Here is a 17,388-nt window from a genome sequence, read left to right on the forward strand (position 1 = left end):
TTGGAGACCTTGTCTTACCACTGCATACTCATAATAGACCTCAGAGATTGTGTATGGAATGTTTCCAGCTGTTTGATGTGGTGACAGTTCAGGGTCCAAGTTTCACAGCCCTACAGCAGGTTTGTGATCACTACCATAGTATAGGTTTTCAGTTTTGTGGAAAGAGGGATGGTGTTATGGTTGAGTATCCTGTTCCTCGGTCTTCCCGATGACTGGCTTGAGCCGTCCTCAGAGATGGTGCTCCCCAGGTATGTGACGTGCTCGACATTCTGGAACTCACATGAGTTGCGGTAGATCCGTTGAGGAACAATCATCAGCAAAGAGGGCCTTATGGACAAGATGTTCTTGTGTTTTGGTCTTTGCTCAGAGCCTAAGCAGGTTGTAGATTGAAGCATCATCCGGGGATCTGATGTAAATGCCTTTGAGTTCCTTAGTGGCGTTTTTGAAGACATCAGTAAAAAAATATACAGTACCAGTCAAAGGTTTGGACACACCTACTCCTTTAAGGGTTTTTATTTTGACAATTTTATACATTGTATAATAATAGTGAAGACATCAAAACTATGAAATAACACACATGGAATCATGTAGTAAACAAAAAATATATATTTTAAACTTTAGATTCTTCAAAGTAAGTACCCTTTGCCTTGATGGCAGCTTTGCACACTCTTGGCATTGTCTCAACCAGCTTCATGGGGTAGTCACCTGGAAGGCTTTTCCAACCGTCTTGAAGGAGTTCCCACATACACTGAGCACTTGGCTGATTTTCCTCAACTCTGCAGTCCAACTCATCCCAAACCATCTCAATTGGGTTGAGGTCAGGTGATTGTGGGGGCCAGGTCATCTGATGCAGCACTTCATCACTCTCCTTCTTGGTCAAATAGTCCTTACACAGCCTGGAGGTATGTTTTGGGTCATTGTACTGTTGAAAAACAAATGATAGTCCCATTAAGCGCAATCCAGATGAGATGGCGTATCGCTGCAGAATGCTGTGGTAGCCATTCTGGTTAAGTGTGCCTTGAATTCTAATTAAATCACTGACAGTGTCACAAGCAAAGCACCCCCACATCATCACACCTCCTCCATGCTTCACGGTGAGAACCACACATGCAGAGATCATCCGCTCACTTACTCTGCATCTCACAAAGACATGGCGGTTGGAACCAAAAATCTCAAATTTGGACTCATCAGACCAAAGGATTACCATCGGTCTAACTTCCATTGCTCATGTTTCTTGGCCCAATCAAGTCTCTTCTTATTATTGGTGTCCTTTAGTAGTGGTTTCGTTGCAGCAATTCAACCATGAAGGCCTAATTCACGCAGTCTCCTCTGAACAGTTGATGTTGAGATGTCTGTTACTTGAACTCTGTGAAACATTTTTTGGGCTGCGTTTGGAGATGTAGTTCATTGCAGATTTCTGGTAACTCTAATAAACTTATCCTCTGCAGCAGAGGTAAATCTGGGTCTTCCTTTGCTGTGGCGGGCGGGCCTCATGAGAACCAGTTTCATCACAGTGCTTGAGGTTTTTTGCAACTGCACTTGAAGAAACTTTCAAAGTTCTTGACATTTTTCCAGGTTGACTGACCTTCTTGTCTTAAAGTAAAGTAATGATGGGCTGTTGTTTCTCTTTGTTTATTTGAGCTGTCAATATGGATTTGGTCTTTTACTAAATAGGGCTATCTTCTGTATACCAACCCTACCTTGTGACAACACAACTGATTGGCTCAAATGCATGAAGAAGGAAATACATCTCCTTACCGGAAAGCAAAACGTTGTTTCCCTGTTAGTCGTCGCATCCCACACTCTGTTAACAGATGCTGCCAATACCGGTTATGTTACTTACATCCGTCCATGAAAGATTACTCTCCCATTTACTTTATGTTTCTATCTCACGCTAAACTGAGTTGCAAGAAGTAAATCACATTGCTTTGGGGATCCTGGTTGAGTCTCTTGATTTTCAGCTTCTCTGGCTCTAGCACAAACTGGCCAGCACGGATATACTGTACACTGAGTTTACAAAACATTAAGAACACCTGCTCTTTCCATGACAAAGACTGACCAGGTGAATCCAGCTAAAAACTATCATTCCTTATTAATCTCACTTGTTAAATCCACTTCAATCAATGTAGATGAAGGCAAGGAGACAGGTTAAATAAGGATTTTTAAGCCTTGAGACAATTGAGACATGGATTGTGTATGTGTGCCATTCAGAGGGTGAATCGGTATGACAAACAATTAAGTGCCTTTGAACGGGGTATGGTTATAGGTGCCAGGCGCACCGGTTTGTGTCAAGAACTGCAACGCTGCTGGGTTTTTCACACTCAACAGTTTCCCGTGTGTATCAAGAATGGTCCACCACCCAAAGGACATCCAGCCAACTTGAACAACTGTGGAAAGCATTGGAGTCAACATGGGCCAGCAACCCTGTGAAGCACTTTCGACACCTTGTAGAGTCCATGCCCCAACAAATTGAGGCTGTTCTGAGGGCAAAAGAGACCGGGTGCAACTCAATATTAGGAAGTTGTTCCTAATATTTGGCAAACTCAGTGTAGGGTGACAGTGCAAAAGTGGCTATTCTTAAAACGTTCTTTTTTAAAAAGTAGCTTACTGGTGCTATCACTTTATTCATTAATTTCTCGCATGATTCTTCTGACTGTCGAACTCCTTCTGAGAGGCATCGTTCAAAAGTCTCATAAGCCTCATCCATAGTTTGACCAATGGACTTGATCTCATCCTTGAGCCTCTGTTCCAGAACCTGGCACACCTCTTCTTTGCTGTCTGTCTGAAATCCAAACTCAACATTATCAATATAATACACTGACTCACATATAAGGAGTATATTAACATGCTGTAAGTACAATACCATGTCGCTGCTTTTGGCTCCTTCTATCAAAGAGAGGATCCCATAGGCTCCAGAAACATAAACTGAAGTCTTTGTGCGACGATCATTGAGATTTCTGAGAAATTCCTGAAGTTTGGGTATTTCTGCAACATCAGTTCAAAACCAGATATTTATTTCTACCTTTGGTTGAGGTCAGTGTTCTTTGATGCTCTTATTGATCCTGGATTCACTTCTTGATCATTTAATTTTCCTATTTCTGTTCGAGTTTGATTAACTGAATTATTGATTATGGGCATGATCGTAGTTCTGCATGCAGAATTTAAATTAGGAATCAGCGCTTAGTAGTGGTCAAAAGAGCAGAATGTTATTTCCCGAGAAGAATATAGAATATAGTGAAATGTTTCAGAGTATATGAGGATAGCTTAGCATGCTGTATGTATACACACTATTATTATTGAGTATCATATGGTCCAGGTTGTAATTGTAATTGTTATTGATTAAGACATATTGCATGTTTAAAGTTTCCAGCTACGACAGGTCATACTCAAATATGCATGCTGCTTAGGTGAAGTTTGTTGCTATGTAAAGTAATTAACAACACAAACAATCTCAAAGAATGCATAGGCATAAAAATAGGGGACACAATTATGTGTCTCTATGTTGTAGAATCAATAAGAACGTTCAGTTATCGTACCTGTCTCTTCTTGTTGCAAATGCTTTTCCTTTTGGTATTCCTTGGAACTCACAGTAAACACCTGAAGGAAATCCTTTCCCCCACTGAAGTGTTTCTGAAAGGTGTTTATGAGACAATGACAGACAATTAAATCATGTCCACACACTGACATTTTGCAAGCTCAAAAAAAATCTATATTCATTATGCTCATGCAAACAGTTGTGCTTCAACAATTTTTTTAAACAATTAAATACATTTAGAAGATTTTGATATGACTGATAAATACCAGATTAGAACAACTTTCTTACCTTACCATAAATACAAATAAGCACCTATTACTAAATTGTTTGTTTTGTATATTAGACAACTCAAATGTCTAATGAAAAGCTTTAGTGTACAATGTAATCTTGCTTTCATTTAATTCCATGAAATGTCTAAATCTTCCCCACTACAACATACAGTATGAGCATGTTGACAAGTCACAGAATATTCCTTTATGTCAGTTGTAACTTACCTTAACTTCTTTTTGTTTGTTGAATTTATCCCTCACTTGCCTCTTGGTTGTTTCATTTCTGCGCAAAATACAGGTACGTGCATCAGCCTTTTGATTCTCCTCAATGTCGTCTGTCTTGGTGCAGATGAAACTGATGCTTCGACATTCTCCACCAGGTCCAAAGAGACTAACGGTGCTGTCTAAAATCTCCCAAGATTCCTTTTCTGAAGTTGCTCTTGCAATGTCGCTCACAATCCACACAGCAGAGCAGTTTCCAACAAACTAAAGAAGTGTAACATTAACTTAAAACATCCAACATTAATGGTGTAAAATACACAATACACATCATATTAATAACATACATATGCCTACCTAATATGTTTAATCATTTGAACATAGATATAAATAAACTCAAATACATAGATATAGCCAGACATTTGGCCCTGTACCTACGATGTTAATCTAACATCAACCAAATTAGAAGTTGTATACAATTCTAAATAGAATATCGAACCATTACTAATAAGAATTGTAAATAATTACCAATTTCCACATCTCATCTCTGCTCTTGTTGCAGTCTCCATTGCCTGGAAGATCAACCAGCACAACATGCTCCAGCAGGTCTTTGGAGTTTGGCACCTTGATGGTTATACACTTCACAAGCGGCCAATACTGTCTTTTAAATGTATCACTCTGTGTGTCACTCCGTGTGTAACAAGTGATATTTTTAGAGAGTTGTTTTGCCTGCAATTGTAATAAAGTATCATTACATGCAATGGTGAACAAAAACTAAGTTATTTTCTCCAAAGGAACACTTTGACAAAGATCAAAGAGCCTAAAAGATGTAGTTCTATATTTTCCATCAATCGCTTACAATCAATTCCCACTAGTGGCAAAGAGTTTACTAGAAGCCGCTTCTGGTGAACACATGAATTCCAAGACCTGTATCCATTGACGACAAATCAAGGGGATTAGAAAAATCTGTAGGAAGCTTGGTTTCCATTCATCTAGCTAGCTACCTACCAAAGTTGTCCGGTGAGTGTCTAACTTATTACTTAAACATCTTAATAAACTTTAAAATTGTGTTAGCTAATTGATGCCTAGTTAGCAATGTTATGTTTTATGGGATACAGTGAAACACATTTAGTTGATATCAGTTTTAATCTGTCAGCACCCCTGACTGGCTAGCGCTTAGCTAGCTAACATTAGCTGTCCTATTTTTTCACAATTAATGTGATAGCTAGCTAGCTAACTAATGCTATGCCTAAACACATTTTTTGTGAATACATTGCTGTCTTTTAATATCAATATGCATGTCAATATGCTAGTGTCTCTGTTCACCAGCATGTTAGCTAGCACAACAGCTAAGGTAGCAACAATATGAGCTGACTTGACATCAAAGCAAGACTTCACTTTTGTAGATGGATACCCTTCCCCTACCCGTGGTGTTGGAGGAGGATTCATTAACACCCTGGAAAGATGCTTGTGGTGCACTCACTCATAACACGTTTTCTGAGTGATAAATTAGTTTATCATCTTCAAGCTTGTTACAGGCTTTGGTTTTTCCATTTATGTTTTGAGGTTGGGCTTTAGCACATTAGCACATAGGGCACACCGATTGGTGTCCCCTCGTTAGTCAGTATGTGTTACACCTGTGCTGGTTGCCACCTCTTTAGTGGGAAGGTGTTTCAGCTGTGCTGGCCCAGGTGCTATTTAAGAGTGCCTGGCCCAGTGTTCTAGTTGTCTTGAGAGATGTGTAGGGTCAACACCTGTAGTTGGCGCTCCCTATTTGATTTATAGAAAATATATTCCTTTGTCTGATTTTGTTTTGGGTTGCATACTGTCTTTATGTTTGGTGTGGGTTTTTCTTTTGTTTGCCTCTTCTTTGGCAAAATTAGTGGGTGCTCATGGTGAGTGTATTTTGGGTTCCAGTTGTTGTTGCTAGTCAACTTTCAGTGGACCCCCGTCTTTCAGAACTCCTCCTACAACCCCACCTGTTTTGTTTTGGTTGTTGGTCAGTGAGTCTGTTAGTTCCCCCTTCTGTTTGAGTGACAATTTTGGTTTTCTTGCCGGGGACAAGCTTAATAATGTAAGCAAATGCATGTATTCGCATAAATATAGCCCAAACATTCATTCTTTGTAATAATTAGGTATTTCATTGCTTTAAACTAGTAGCTAGCGCATCTTGATCATGTGCTGTTCCTGCTCTCTTTCTAGAAGCAATCAGTTACAACGCAAATAGACAGATTGAGGCATTCAATAAAACCGAGGACAGATAAATATGTGTACACCAGGTCAAGGCTTCTTGCATGCATAGTGTTGATATGAAGTTAACAATATTACATTTTGGAAAAATAATATGACTTGCCATATTAGGCATAACTCAATTTTATGTTGCTTTTCTTCAACCCAGGACTTATTTTATGTAATCTTTATTTAACTAGGCAAGTGAGTTGAGAACAAATTCTTATTTACAATGATGGCCTACACGGGCCAAACCCAGACGACGCTGGGCCAATTGTGCGCCGTCCTATGGGACTCCCAATCATGGCCGGTTGTGATGCAGCCTGGAATTGAACCAGGGTGTCCATAGTGACACCTCAAGCTCTGATTCAGTGCCTTAGACTGCTGCGCCACTCAGGAGCATTTACGGTGCATTCTGAAAGTATTCAGATCCCTTGACTTTTTCCACATTTTGTTTTACTCACTTAATTACTCTAAAATTGATAAAATTGTTTTTTTCATCAATCTACACACAATACCCCATAATGACAAAGCAAAAACAGTTTTTTCTTAAAATGTTCGCAAATGTGTATATAAAATAAATATCACAATTACATAAGTATTCAGAACCTTAACTCAGTACTTTGTTGAAAAACCTTTGGCAGCGATTAACCCCTTGAGTCTTCTTGGATATGACACTACAAGCTTGGCACACCTGTATTTGGGGAGTTTCTCCCATTCTTCTCTGCAGATCCTCTCAAGCTCTGCCAGGTTGGATGGGGAGCATCGTTGCACAGCTATTTTCAGGTCTCTCCGGAGATGTTTGATCAGGGTTCAAGTCCAGGCTCTGGCTGGGCCACTTAAGGACATTCAGAGATTTGTCCCGAATCCACTCCTGCGTTGTTTGTCTTGGCTGGATGCTTAGGGTTGTTGTCCTGTTGGAAGGTGAACCTTCACCCCAGTCTGAGGTCCTGAGCGCTCTAGAGCAGGTTTTCGTCAAGGATATCTCTGTACTTTGCTCCGTTCATCTTTCCTTTCATCCTGACTAGTCTCCCAGTCCCTGCCGCTGAAAAACATCCCCACAGCATGTTGCTGCCACTACAATGCTATACCATAGGGATGGTGCCAGGTTTCCTCCAGATGTGATGCTTGGCATTCAGGCCAAAGAGTTCAATCTTGGTTTCATCAGATGAAATCATTTTGTTTCTCATGGTCAGAGTCCTTTAGGTGCCTTCTGGCAAACTCCAAGCTGGCTGTGAAGTTCATTTTACTGAGGAGTGGCTTCTGTCTTTCCACTCTACCATAAAGTCCTGATTGGTGGAGTGCTGCCGAGATGGTTGTCGTTCTGGAAGGTTCTCCCATCTCCACAGAGGAACTCCACTGTGTTCTTGGGGACCTTCAATGCTGCAAAAATTTGTTGGTACCCTTCCCCAGATCTGTGCCTCAACACAATCCTGTCTTGGAGCTCTACGGACATTTCCATTGACCTCAGGGCTTGGTGTTTGCTCTGACATGCACTGTCAACTGTGGGACCTTATATAGACAGATGTGTGCCTCTCCAAATCATGTCCAATCAATTGAATTTGCGACAGATGGACTCCAATCAAGTTGTAGAAACATCTCAAGGATCATCAATGGAAACAGGATGCACCTGAGCTCAATTTCGAGTCTTCAAGCAAAGGGTCTGAATACTTATGTAAATAAGGTATCCGTTTATTTTTAATACATTTGCACAAATTTCTAAAAACCTGTTTTCGCTTTGTCATTATGTGGTATTGTGTGTAGATTGAGGCATTTTTAAAAATCTGATTTTAAACTAAGGCTGTAAGGTAACAAAATGTGTAAAAAATCAAGGGGTCTGAATACTTTCCAAATGCTCTGTATACCTGAGTCAGGAAGAAGAGAACTAGTAGACAACTGTCTTAGTGACATATAGTGTATACTGTGGATCTCTAGGAACAGTTGGCCACACATTTAAATGTATTTGTTTTTAGTAGACCTTAGTCCCAGTTTATTCTCGATACTTTGTTTGTTTATATAGCATTTATAAAAGGCAGAACAATTGTTTCCTTGCTGAAAAATATATAGAATGCCAGTTTCAGTGAGAAGCATTGCAATATCAAGGCAACTTTTTAACTGCTGACCCAGTTTTTCCAAAGCCAAACCTGGCCATTAGCCGCTGAGCCTACCTTTTAAGATGCCAAAATAGAAAATCTTTTCAGTATCTTAATTTTGTTTTTGTTGTGTGTTTTCTGATTGTTTTAGTGCATTCAACAAGGTTTGGATGAAGGACTTCCACAGTTCACCCAAAAAGGCAATAGTTCTGAACTGGGTTTGATTTAGTTTTGTTATTTTCATGAATCAAATTTTGTTAATTATCTTTTAAACTTCCATTGGTTGAAAGCTATTGCTCAATTGTCACTTGGCTCATGTACATTCATGTATTTGCCCTTTTAAACATCCTAATATCAACATCCCCTTAGTGTTCAAATTTCTCTCATGTAGATGTTGTAGCTACTGTACATAAAAATACAAAATAAACCATTTATTTGCTAAATATCTGGTCTTTGCTCTTATCGTCATTAGCATGCTCACTTCAAGTTGTATTGGATTAATTTGATCTGTTAAGACATTGCATACATGTTTAGTACATTTAGTAATTTTAGTATGCTTGGTGTAGTTTTCTGTGAGAAGCAACTCATTTAAAGTGAATGTGATTTGGTTTATGTAGATACAATATTTCAATGTTAACACAGAGTAACCAAAAACCTGATTTCATTTCATATGTACACTATGTTTGCAGCAAACACTTACATTTTTGCCACAAGCTTTTCAGAATTGTATGCCATAAGTTCACAAGTCTCTGCAAATTTGCTGCAGTAGTTTGCCGCAAATAATTTGCATGTGAAAATATGCGCTTGCTGCAAATTTGTGCCAAATTGGCCAAAGGTTTGCCACAACTGTTTGCCAGAAGCCAGTTTTTTGGTAAGGGAATAAATACATGATTTAATATAATTTGCAATCAGTTGTGGTTACCTTCCTAAAATGATTTTTTAAAACAATGATTTTCACCAAAGCACACAATCTTCATAGAAGTGAACTAGCATGACAGTAACTTACTGTGTCACATAGAAATATTTTCTTGACTGATAAACGAAACTCTGGAATTTCTCTGAAGTGCTTCCTGTCCATTAGTTCTTCTAAGGTTGCCCCACGTCCATCTTTTCCATACAAAGCTGATATCTTTTCATCATCATCGTCATCGTCGTCATCCCTTTCCTTGTCTTCATCATTTCCATCCTTGTAAGATCTGTCTCTGAAGATTGACCATAGCTCCTCTTTCCATTCCTAATAAAAATGTAAAACCATTACAAATGTGTAATGCATACTCTCTTCATTTGAAAGCTAAGTCCTGTGTTATGAAACTACCTAGCCCCCCAAATGGTGACCAACACATAGTATACAAATAGGAAACAAAAGGCGGTATGCCAAAACTAAAGATTTACACACAAGAAGCTTGGGATGGCCCAAGAGGCTACAGACCAGCATCACTGCAATCTGACTAATTATGACCCACACTCACTCGCAACTTACTACTGCTGTTACTACAATTACTGCTCTGCTATTAGGCCTTTTACTAGTACCACTACTATTACTACTACTACTACTACTACTACTACTGCCTGCTGTCACTATTACACTATGGCAACCAAACCACAACTATTTATTATAGTCACTACTAGGCTCTCTCAACATCAACTCCCTTCCCCTCCCACAGAGGTTTAGAATTGTGGCTAGAAACCACTGTTTGCCGTTTCCAGGTGGGCACACCCTTCACCATGTTACTGTGCAAGGAACATTATGCACAAGGGCTCATCCCATCCCTTTACCCCTTTACTGTGGAAGGTACCGCAGTGTGCAGCCTTATAACTTGTTCAACCTTAAATAACGTTCTGTGGCAGGTAGCACAGTTTCTGATCAACTCTCATTCATACCTAAGAACTACAGGAATGAAGCCTATCAGATACTGCAGTGGGAATCTAGCTCTCTATTTGTATAAAGCCTTTGTTTCCTCATATCTGTCAGAACATCAAAGTGTTTAACCCTTTCCATCTTGTCCTGATTGTATAACACATTTAGCGAAGCACCTTACACCAATCAGAGAGCTGAATTAGCCATCATGTTGAGCCTGCGTGCTGGCCGCTCTGATGAACTCTCATTCTGCCACTGAGTCATTACTAAAGAACTACAGATCATGTAAATCGAGTGCTATTTGCATGTGAAAATGTCACGGGATGCATTTTCTCTATTGTTAACATGTTTGTTGGTGGCCCAGTCTTTGAGGTTACTCACAAATGGAGTGTGACTTGTGTGCATTCTAATCATCAGCTCCACAAACCCTGCTGGCTTATTACTGTAACATGCTATCACTCTGTTTCCTCTATACTGTAAAATAATGATTAATGTGACTTGCTTCAGCAGTCACACTCTCAATCTTTTACTTATTTCTGACTTTTTAGTGTGACTGCTTCAGCAGTCACATTCTTAATTTTGGTAATATTTTTTGACTAATGGCTAATGGCTTCTATTTAGTGCGCTGGGTGGTAGCCTAGCGGTTAAGAGGTTGGGCCAGTAACTGCCCATGTGCCCTTGAGTAAGGCACTTCACCCTAATTGCTCCTGTAAGCCGCTCTGGATAAGAGCGTCTGCTAAATTACCAAAATGTAAAAATGTCAAATTTAACACATGGTGTGTGGCAATTCCCTACAATTCACAACTCCTGTGTAGATGGTGTTGATTAGCATAAAAATCTGTGCTCACTCCCTCTTTTCCACACAAAATGTATCTGTAGGTCAACGTTGCCGAGTGAAACCAGCTGGTAGGCAACCTCAGCGCTGTGTAGCGCACAACCATTTTGCCAGTGATTTCACCTCCTCATGAGGTCCGTATCTTCCAAAACAGAGTGTAACGGTTTTCCGTATGAGAAGGTGAGTCGGACCAAAATGCAGCGTGTAGATTGCGATCCATGTTTTAATGAACAAACGTAAAACACGAATCAATGCAAACACTACAAAATAAAGAACGTGATGAACGTAACGAAAACCTAAAACAGCCTATCTGGTGAAAAACACATAGACAGGAACAATCACCCACAAACACACAGTGAAACCCAGGCTACCTAAATATGGTTCCCAATCAGAGACAATGACGAACACCTGCCTCTGATTGAGAACCATATCAGGCCGAACATAGAACTAGACAAACTAGACATGTAACATAGAATGCCCACTCAGATCACACCCTGACCAACCACAACATAGAAATATACAAAGTAAACTATGGTCAGGGTGTGACAGTACCCCCCCCCCCAAGGTGCGGACTCCGGCCGCAAAACCTGAACCTATAGGGGAGGGTCTGGGTGGGCATCTGTCCGCGGTGGCGGCTCTGGCGCTGGACGTGGACCCCACTCCATAATCGTTTTAGTCCACCTCCCTTGCGTCCCTAGATAGGTTACCCTCCTTAATGACCGCTCGGGACAGAGGGACAGCTCGGGACAGAGGTAGCTCGGGACTGATGGGTAGCTCAGCACTGAAAGGACGCTCAGCACTGAGAGGAAGCTCAGCACTGAGAGGAAGCCCAGGCAGGTAGTAGGATCTAGCAGATCCTGGTCGACTGGCAGATCTGGAAGAGTCTGGTCGACTGGCAGATCTGGAAGAGTCTGGTCGACTGGCAGATCTGGAAGAGTCTGGTCGACTGGCAGATCTGGAAGAGTCTGGTCGACTGGCAGATCTGGAAGAGTCTGGTCGACTGGCAGATCTGGAAGAGTCTGGTCGACTGGCAGATCTGGAAGAGTCTGGTCGACTGGCAGATCTGGGAGAGTCTGGTCGACTGGCAGATCTGGGAGAGTCTGGTCGACTGGCAGATCTGGGAGAGTCTGGTCGACTGGCAGATCTGGGAGAGTCTGGTCGACTGGCAGATCTGGGAGAGTCTGGTCGACTGGCAGATCTGGGAGAGTCTGGTCGACTGGCAGATCTGGGAGAGTCTGGTCGACTGGCAGCTCTGGCTGCTCCATGCTGACTGGCTGCTCCATGCTGACTGGCAGCTCTGGCTGCTCCATGCTGACTGGCTGCTCCATGCTGACTGGCAGCTCTGGCTGCTCCATGCTGACTGGCTGCTCCATGCTGACTGGCGGCCCTGGCTGCTCCATGCTGACTGGCGGCCCTGGCTGCTCCATGCTGACTGGCGGCTCTGGCTGCTCCATGCTGACTGGCGGCCCTGGCTGCTCCATGCTAACTGGCGGCCCTGGCTGCTCCATACTGACTGGCGGCCCTGGCTGCTCCATACTGACTGGCGGCCCTGGCTGCTCCATGCTAACTGGCAGCTCTGGCGGCTCCTTGCAGACTGGCAGCTCTGGCGGCTCCTTGCAGACTGGCAGCTTTGGCGGCATCCTGCAGACAGGCAGCTCTGGCGGCTCCTTGCAGACTGGCAGCTCCTTGCAGACTGGCAGCTCCTTGCAGACTGGCAGCTCCTTGCAGACTGGCAGCTCCTTGCAGACTGGCAGCTCCTTGCAGACTGGCAGCTCTATGCTAACTGGCAGCTCTATGCTAACTGGCAGCTCTTTGCAAACTGGCAGTTCTGAACAGGCGGGAGACTCCGGCAGCGCTGTAGAGAAGGAAGGCTCTAACAGCGCTAAACAGGCGGGAGACTCCGACAGCGCTGGAGAGGAGGAGGGCTCCGACAGCGCTGGACAGGCGAGGCGCACTGTAGGCCTGATGCGTGGTGCTGGCACTGGTGGTACTGGGCCGAGGACACGCACAGGAAGCCTGGTGCGGGGAGCTGCTACCGGAGGGCTGGGGTGTGGAGGTGGTACTGGAAAAACCGGACCGTGCAGGTGCACTGGAGCTCTTGAGCACCGAGCCTGCCCAACCTTACCTGGTTGAATGCTCACGGTCGCCCTGCCAGTGCGGCGAGGTGGAATAGCCCGCACTGGGCTATGCACCCGCACTGGAGACACCGTGCGCACCACTGCATAACACGGTACCTGTCCGGTCTCTCTAGCCCCCCGGTAAGCACAGGGAGTCTGCCCAGGTCTCCTACCTGGCGTAGCCATACTCCCTGTTAGCCCCCCCCCAAGAAATTTTTGGGGCTGCCTCTCGGGCTTCCTTCCGCGCCGCCGTGCCTGCTTCGCCAACTCCATTCTCTGATAACCTTCCGCGCACTGCTCCATCGAATCCCAGGCGGGCTCCGGCACTCTCCCTGGGTCGGCCGCCCACCTGTCGATCTCCTCCCAAGTCGTATACTCCATACTGTACTCCTCTTTGGACTGCTCCTGTTGTTTCTTCTCCCGCTGCACCTTTGGGCGGCTACACTCCCCTGGTTTAGCCCAGGGTCCTCTCCCGTCGAGGATTTCCTCCCATGTCCAGAAATCCTTATTGCGCGTCTCCTCGCGCTGCTCCTGCCTGTTGACACGCTGCTTGGTCCTTTTGTGGTGGGTGATTCTGTAACGGTTTTCCGTATGAGAAGGAGAGTCGGACCAAAATGCAGCGTGTAGATTGCGATCCATGTTTTAATGAACAAACGTAAAACACGAATCAATGCAAACACTACAAAATAAAGAACGTGATGAACGTAACGAAAACCTAAAACAGCCTATCTGGTGAAAAACACATAGACAGGAACAATCACCCACAAACACACAGTGAAACCCAGGCTACCTAAATATGGTTCCCAATCAGAGACAATGACGAACACCTGCCTCTGATTGAGAACCATATCAGGCCGAACATAGAACTAGACAAACTAGACATGTAACATAGAATGCCCACTCAGATCACACCCTGACCAACCACAACATAGAAATATACAAAGTAAACTATGGTCAGGGTGTGACACAGAGATTTGAGAAAGGAACATAGGGTGTGTAACAGTTTTCCTTGGGTTTAGTTTAGATTTCAACCCTGCCCACAGCTGGAACCACCCAAATAATCATCAATTCGGAGCACAGCTGCAAGTGACCCGATCGTAGCATTAATATTTTTATGTGCAACATGGAATTGAAATTTAAAAGGACCAGTGCACATAGCAAGAAAATCCCCCTCAATCTGTGCCTTTTGCAGGCAATGTTAGGCTACATTGTATCGTTGTTCCTTTTATCAATGCTTCTTCTAAGTTAATGGAAGGTGTCAATTGGGTCAATGACAGACCTCGATTTAGATCTTAGTTTTAGTGGCCTTGATATGTTTCAAAGAAGCCTTTCATTAAATGTACTGTTTACTATGACACCACTTCTAAAACATTGTGAGATTAGAATATAAACAGATGAAACAGATGCTATTACCTCCTCTGTCATGAACTCAATCTCTGCGATGTATTTAGAGTCCGAGTCTGTCATATTGGCCTCCACCTGAATCATGACCGAGGTGCATGCTCCTTGGTTTCCAGAGGGCAGCAATGTCGTCTCACCCAAGATGGTGTTAATCAAGAAGCTCTTACCAGCTCCAGTCTTCCCAAAAACACCCACTATCTCTTTTTTGTCTTTCTCCAAAGTTTGGATTTTACCTCTGTTAAAAATGAAAGACAAAAACAAAAACAATTAAAGCAATTTAGTGGCCTGTATGCATCCCCCCACATTTAAAAATGCATACCTGGAGCCTCCCGAGTGGCACAGCGGTCTAAGGCCCTGCATCACAGTGCTAGCTGTGTTACTACAGATCCTGGTTTGATCCCAGGCTGTGTCGCAGCTAGCCGCGACCGGGAAACCCACGAGGTGGTGCACAACTGGCCCAGCGTCGTCTAGGTTAGGGAAGGGTTTGGCCAGCTGGGATGTCCTTGTCCCATCTCGCTGTAGAGTCTCCTGTGGTGGGCCGGGCGCATGCACGCTGACACAGTCACCAGATGTTTCCTCCGACACATTGGTGCGGCTGGCTTCCAGGTTAAGCGAGCATTGTGACAAGAAGCAGTGCGGCTTGGAGGGGTTGTGTTTCAGAGAACACACATCCCTCTCCTGAGTCCGTACGGAAGTTGCAGCGATGGGACAAGACTGTAACTACCAATTGGGGAGAAAAAGGGGTAAAACATTTTGTAAAATTATGCATACCTGACGAAGTCAATGAGTTTCGTAGAAGGCAGATCATCAAGTTTGCTTTTGATACGTTGCATGATCTTCTTCACCTCTGTCTTGGTTTCAGTTTCTGGCAAAGTTAAACACAGGTCACCAACCAGCTATAATCTTGTTGTGTCAACATGTTTATAAAGGTGGAAAGGATATTACAGGGAAATAACAAGTGGAATGCACAGTGACATTGAGATCTGCTATATCAAAAACTGAGATGAAATGTTGCTGTGTGCTGACATTACGTGTTGAGTTAAAGGAGTACTCCACTCAAACAACCATGTATTTACTACTGTTAGAGAGATGGCTACAAGAGCAGATCAATGCACTCTATAACACCACTGACAAATGTTGATTTTGGAGTGAACTGCAATTGTAGCTTGTCCTACTGTGCAACATGCAAACAGTGAACAGAACAGTGAACTGTCAGTCATGTACATTTGTATGATTCTCAATTAGGAATGTCTTCAATATATCATGTTAAATGGTTTCCAATTAAACAAGTGTTTCTTAAAATGATTGTGGTTCATATAAACACCTTCATCCACCTACCAAATGTCTCAGTTATTCTGGACGCAGCAACACGTTGTCGTTTCTTTGTTTGTTTGTTTGCATGGGCCTCATCAGATTTCCTTTTGCCTGGAAACAGTTGGAAACGTATTTTATGAATTAATACAAAAATCATCCAGCAGCAGTCACATATCTTCCAATCTCGTTATAGCCAATGCTTTTAAGCAAATGAGTTGTATCAGTCGGTGAAAAATCATTTCAGATTGTTTACTTACTGTATACATGTGGTACATGGTACAAAGGGTACTTGCAACTCAAGTATAAAGTATCTCATAATTCAATGCTTAACTGAGTGAGTTTTATTATATGTTTTGGAAACAGAGTATCACTACATTTTCCTTCTTGTCATTTTCCAAAACTAGTATTTTAGCATAATTTTTCTGTAAGTGGAGATCTGAAACATCAGTGCTTTTTACTTGGGATATTCACTTGAAGAGGGGGTATTTTACTGGTCGAGGGTTCACTCTGAAGAAACACATAGATAATCAACAGGTTAACGAAGGAATTGTTCCACAAAACTTACATCACAAACATATCCCAATTGTTACCTTCTATGTAGCCTATATCTGTACTTTTCTTGCTTTAGTTTGAGATGCATTTTCTTTATTAATAATTTGGGTTTCTTCCTGTATGTTGTTTTCACTAACTGGTGTTTATAGATTAGATGTTTGCTATGTTGTGTAGTGTTGTGACTATGAGAAAGCGCTTCCTAAATACATTCGATTGTCATTATCTTAATGTATCATTTTTGTCCCCGTGGAGTGCACTGCTATCATAATGTATGATAATTCATCTCTGTAAAATTGCCTAAAACATATCCAAGCAGTGCCGAGAAGTGATGCCTTAGCTGTGACCACGGACAAATGAGATATAGATTTTATCCACCTGGTCAAACACTGTTTTCCCCATTCCAGAGGTGTTCGTTGTGGGCACACTTCCTGTACCTAAGAGTTTAACCAATGACCTGGCAACAGAGTCACAGCAATTGTCATTTTGTTGACACCAACGGGACATTATATATAGTCAGTGATGAATAAAGAAATGATGTGTTTCTTACCTTTTTGTCTCTGCTTGTTTAGGAGGTTGATTTCTGGGTTTTATGATGGCCTTTTGACAAGACTCTTGGTTGACCATCTCACCAGTAACCTGGGGACAGAAGCCGTGTTGAGTTATAGTGTGACAGATATAAAGGTCTGTATACTGATCTAAATAAAACAGTATGCATTTGGTTTAGTTAATTGTACTCGGGCTGAGATTTCATGTACTGTATATGGTTATATAGGAGGGTAAAGATGGTACATTTTCTGAGGAACTCTTGGAGGCCTTAATGGATACTGATGACCACGTGGCCGCTTGAATGTTCTTATCGTCATCGGGCTGCTTCTGTTTCTGAAGTTAAAAAACACAATTCTCTAGTTGTTAGGCAAATAACAAGAATGGTACAATAACAGTTCAGACTAGTTACAACAAATCAAA

General features: G+C 42.5%; 1 protein-coding gene across 28 annotated transcripts in view; it reads right to left on the reverse strand.

Annotated features, from left to right (window-relative positions):
• LOC110538557 (nuclear GTPase SLIP-GC) overlaps positions 1-17,388 on the reverse strand; it is a 45,255-nt gene that overhangs the window by 16,518 nt on the left and 11,349 nt on the right. For 9 of the 28 annotated variants that reach the window (XR_016485429.1, XR_016485428.1, XR_016485427.1 and 6 more), the window contains 13 exons: positions 17,212-17,301; positions 16,970-17,058; positions 16,798-16,876; positions 16,329-16,377; positions 15,895-15,981; positions 15,328-15,421; positions 14,569-14,791; positions 9,352-9,579; positions 4,552-4,752; positions 4,030-4,290; positions 3,537-3,630; positions 2,864-2,985; positions 2,609-2,782 (listed from right to left, as the gene is read on the reverse strand). Coding sequence is in view for 17 of the 28 variants with exons in the window: in XM_090194211.1 (XP_090050337.1) it covers positions 2,609-2,782; positions 2,864-2,985; positions 3,537-3,630; positions 4,030-4,290; positions 4,552-4,752; positions 9,352-9,579; positions 14,569-14,791; positions 15,328-15,421; positions 15,895-15,981; positions 16,329-16,377; positions 16,798-16,876; positions 16,970-17,058; positions 17,212-17,301 (1,791 nt within the window). In the remaining 11 variants the exon portion in view is untranslated. Of the gene's footprint in view, positions 1-2,608; positions 2,783-2,863; positions 2,986-3,536; positions 3,631-4,029; positions 4,291-4,551; positions 4,753-4,882; positions 4,955-9,351; positions 9,580-14,568; positions 14,792-15,327; positions 15,422-15,894; positions 16,101-16,328; positions 16,378-16,797; positions 16,877-16,969; positions 17,059-17,211; positions 17,302-17,388 lie in introns of those variants that run through there. The other 19 variants (XR_016485434.1, XR_016485433.1, XR_016485436.1 and 16 more) reach the window with 7 other exon arrangements.

This window comes from Oncorhynchus mykiss, chromosome 12, assembly GCF_057628025.1.
Source record: "Oncorhynchus mykiss isolate SJ-2025 chromosome 12, ASM5762802v1, whole genome shotgun sequence".
Lineage (NCBI taxonomy): Eukaryota > Metazoa > Chordata > Actinopteri > Salmoniformes > Salmonidae > Oncorhynchus > Oncorhynchus mykiss.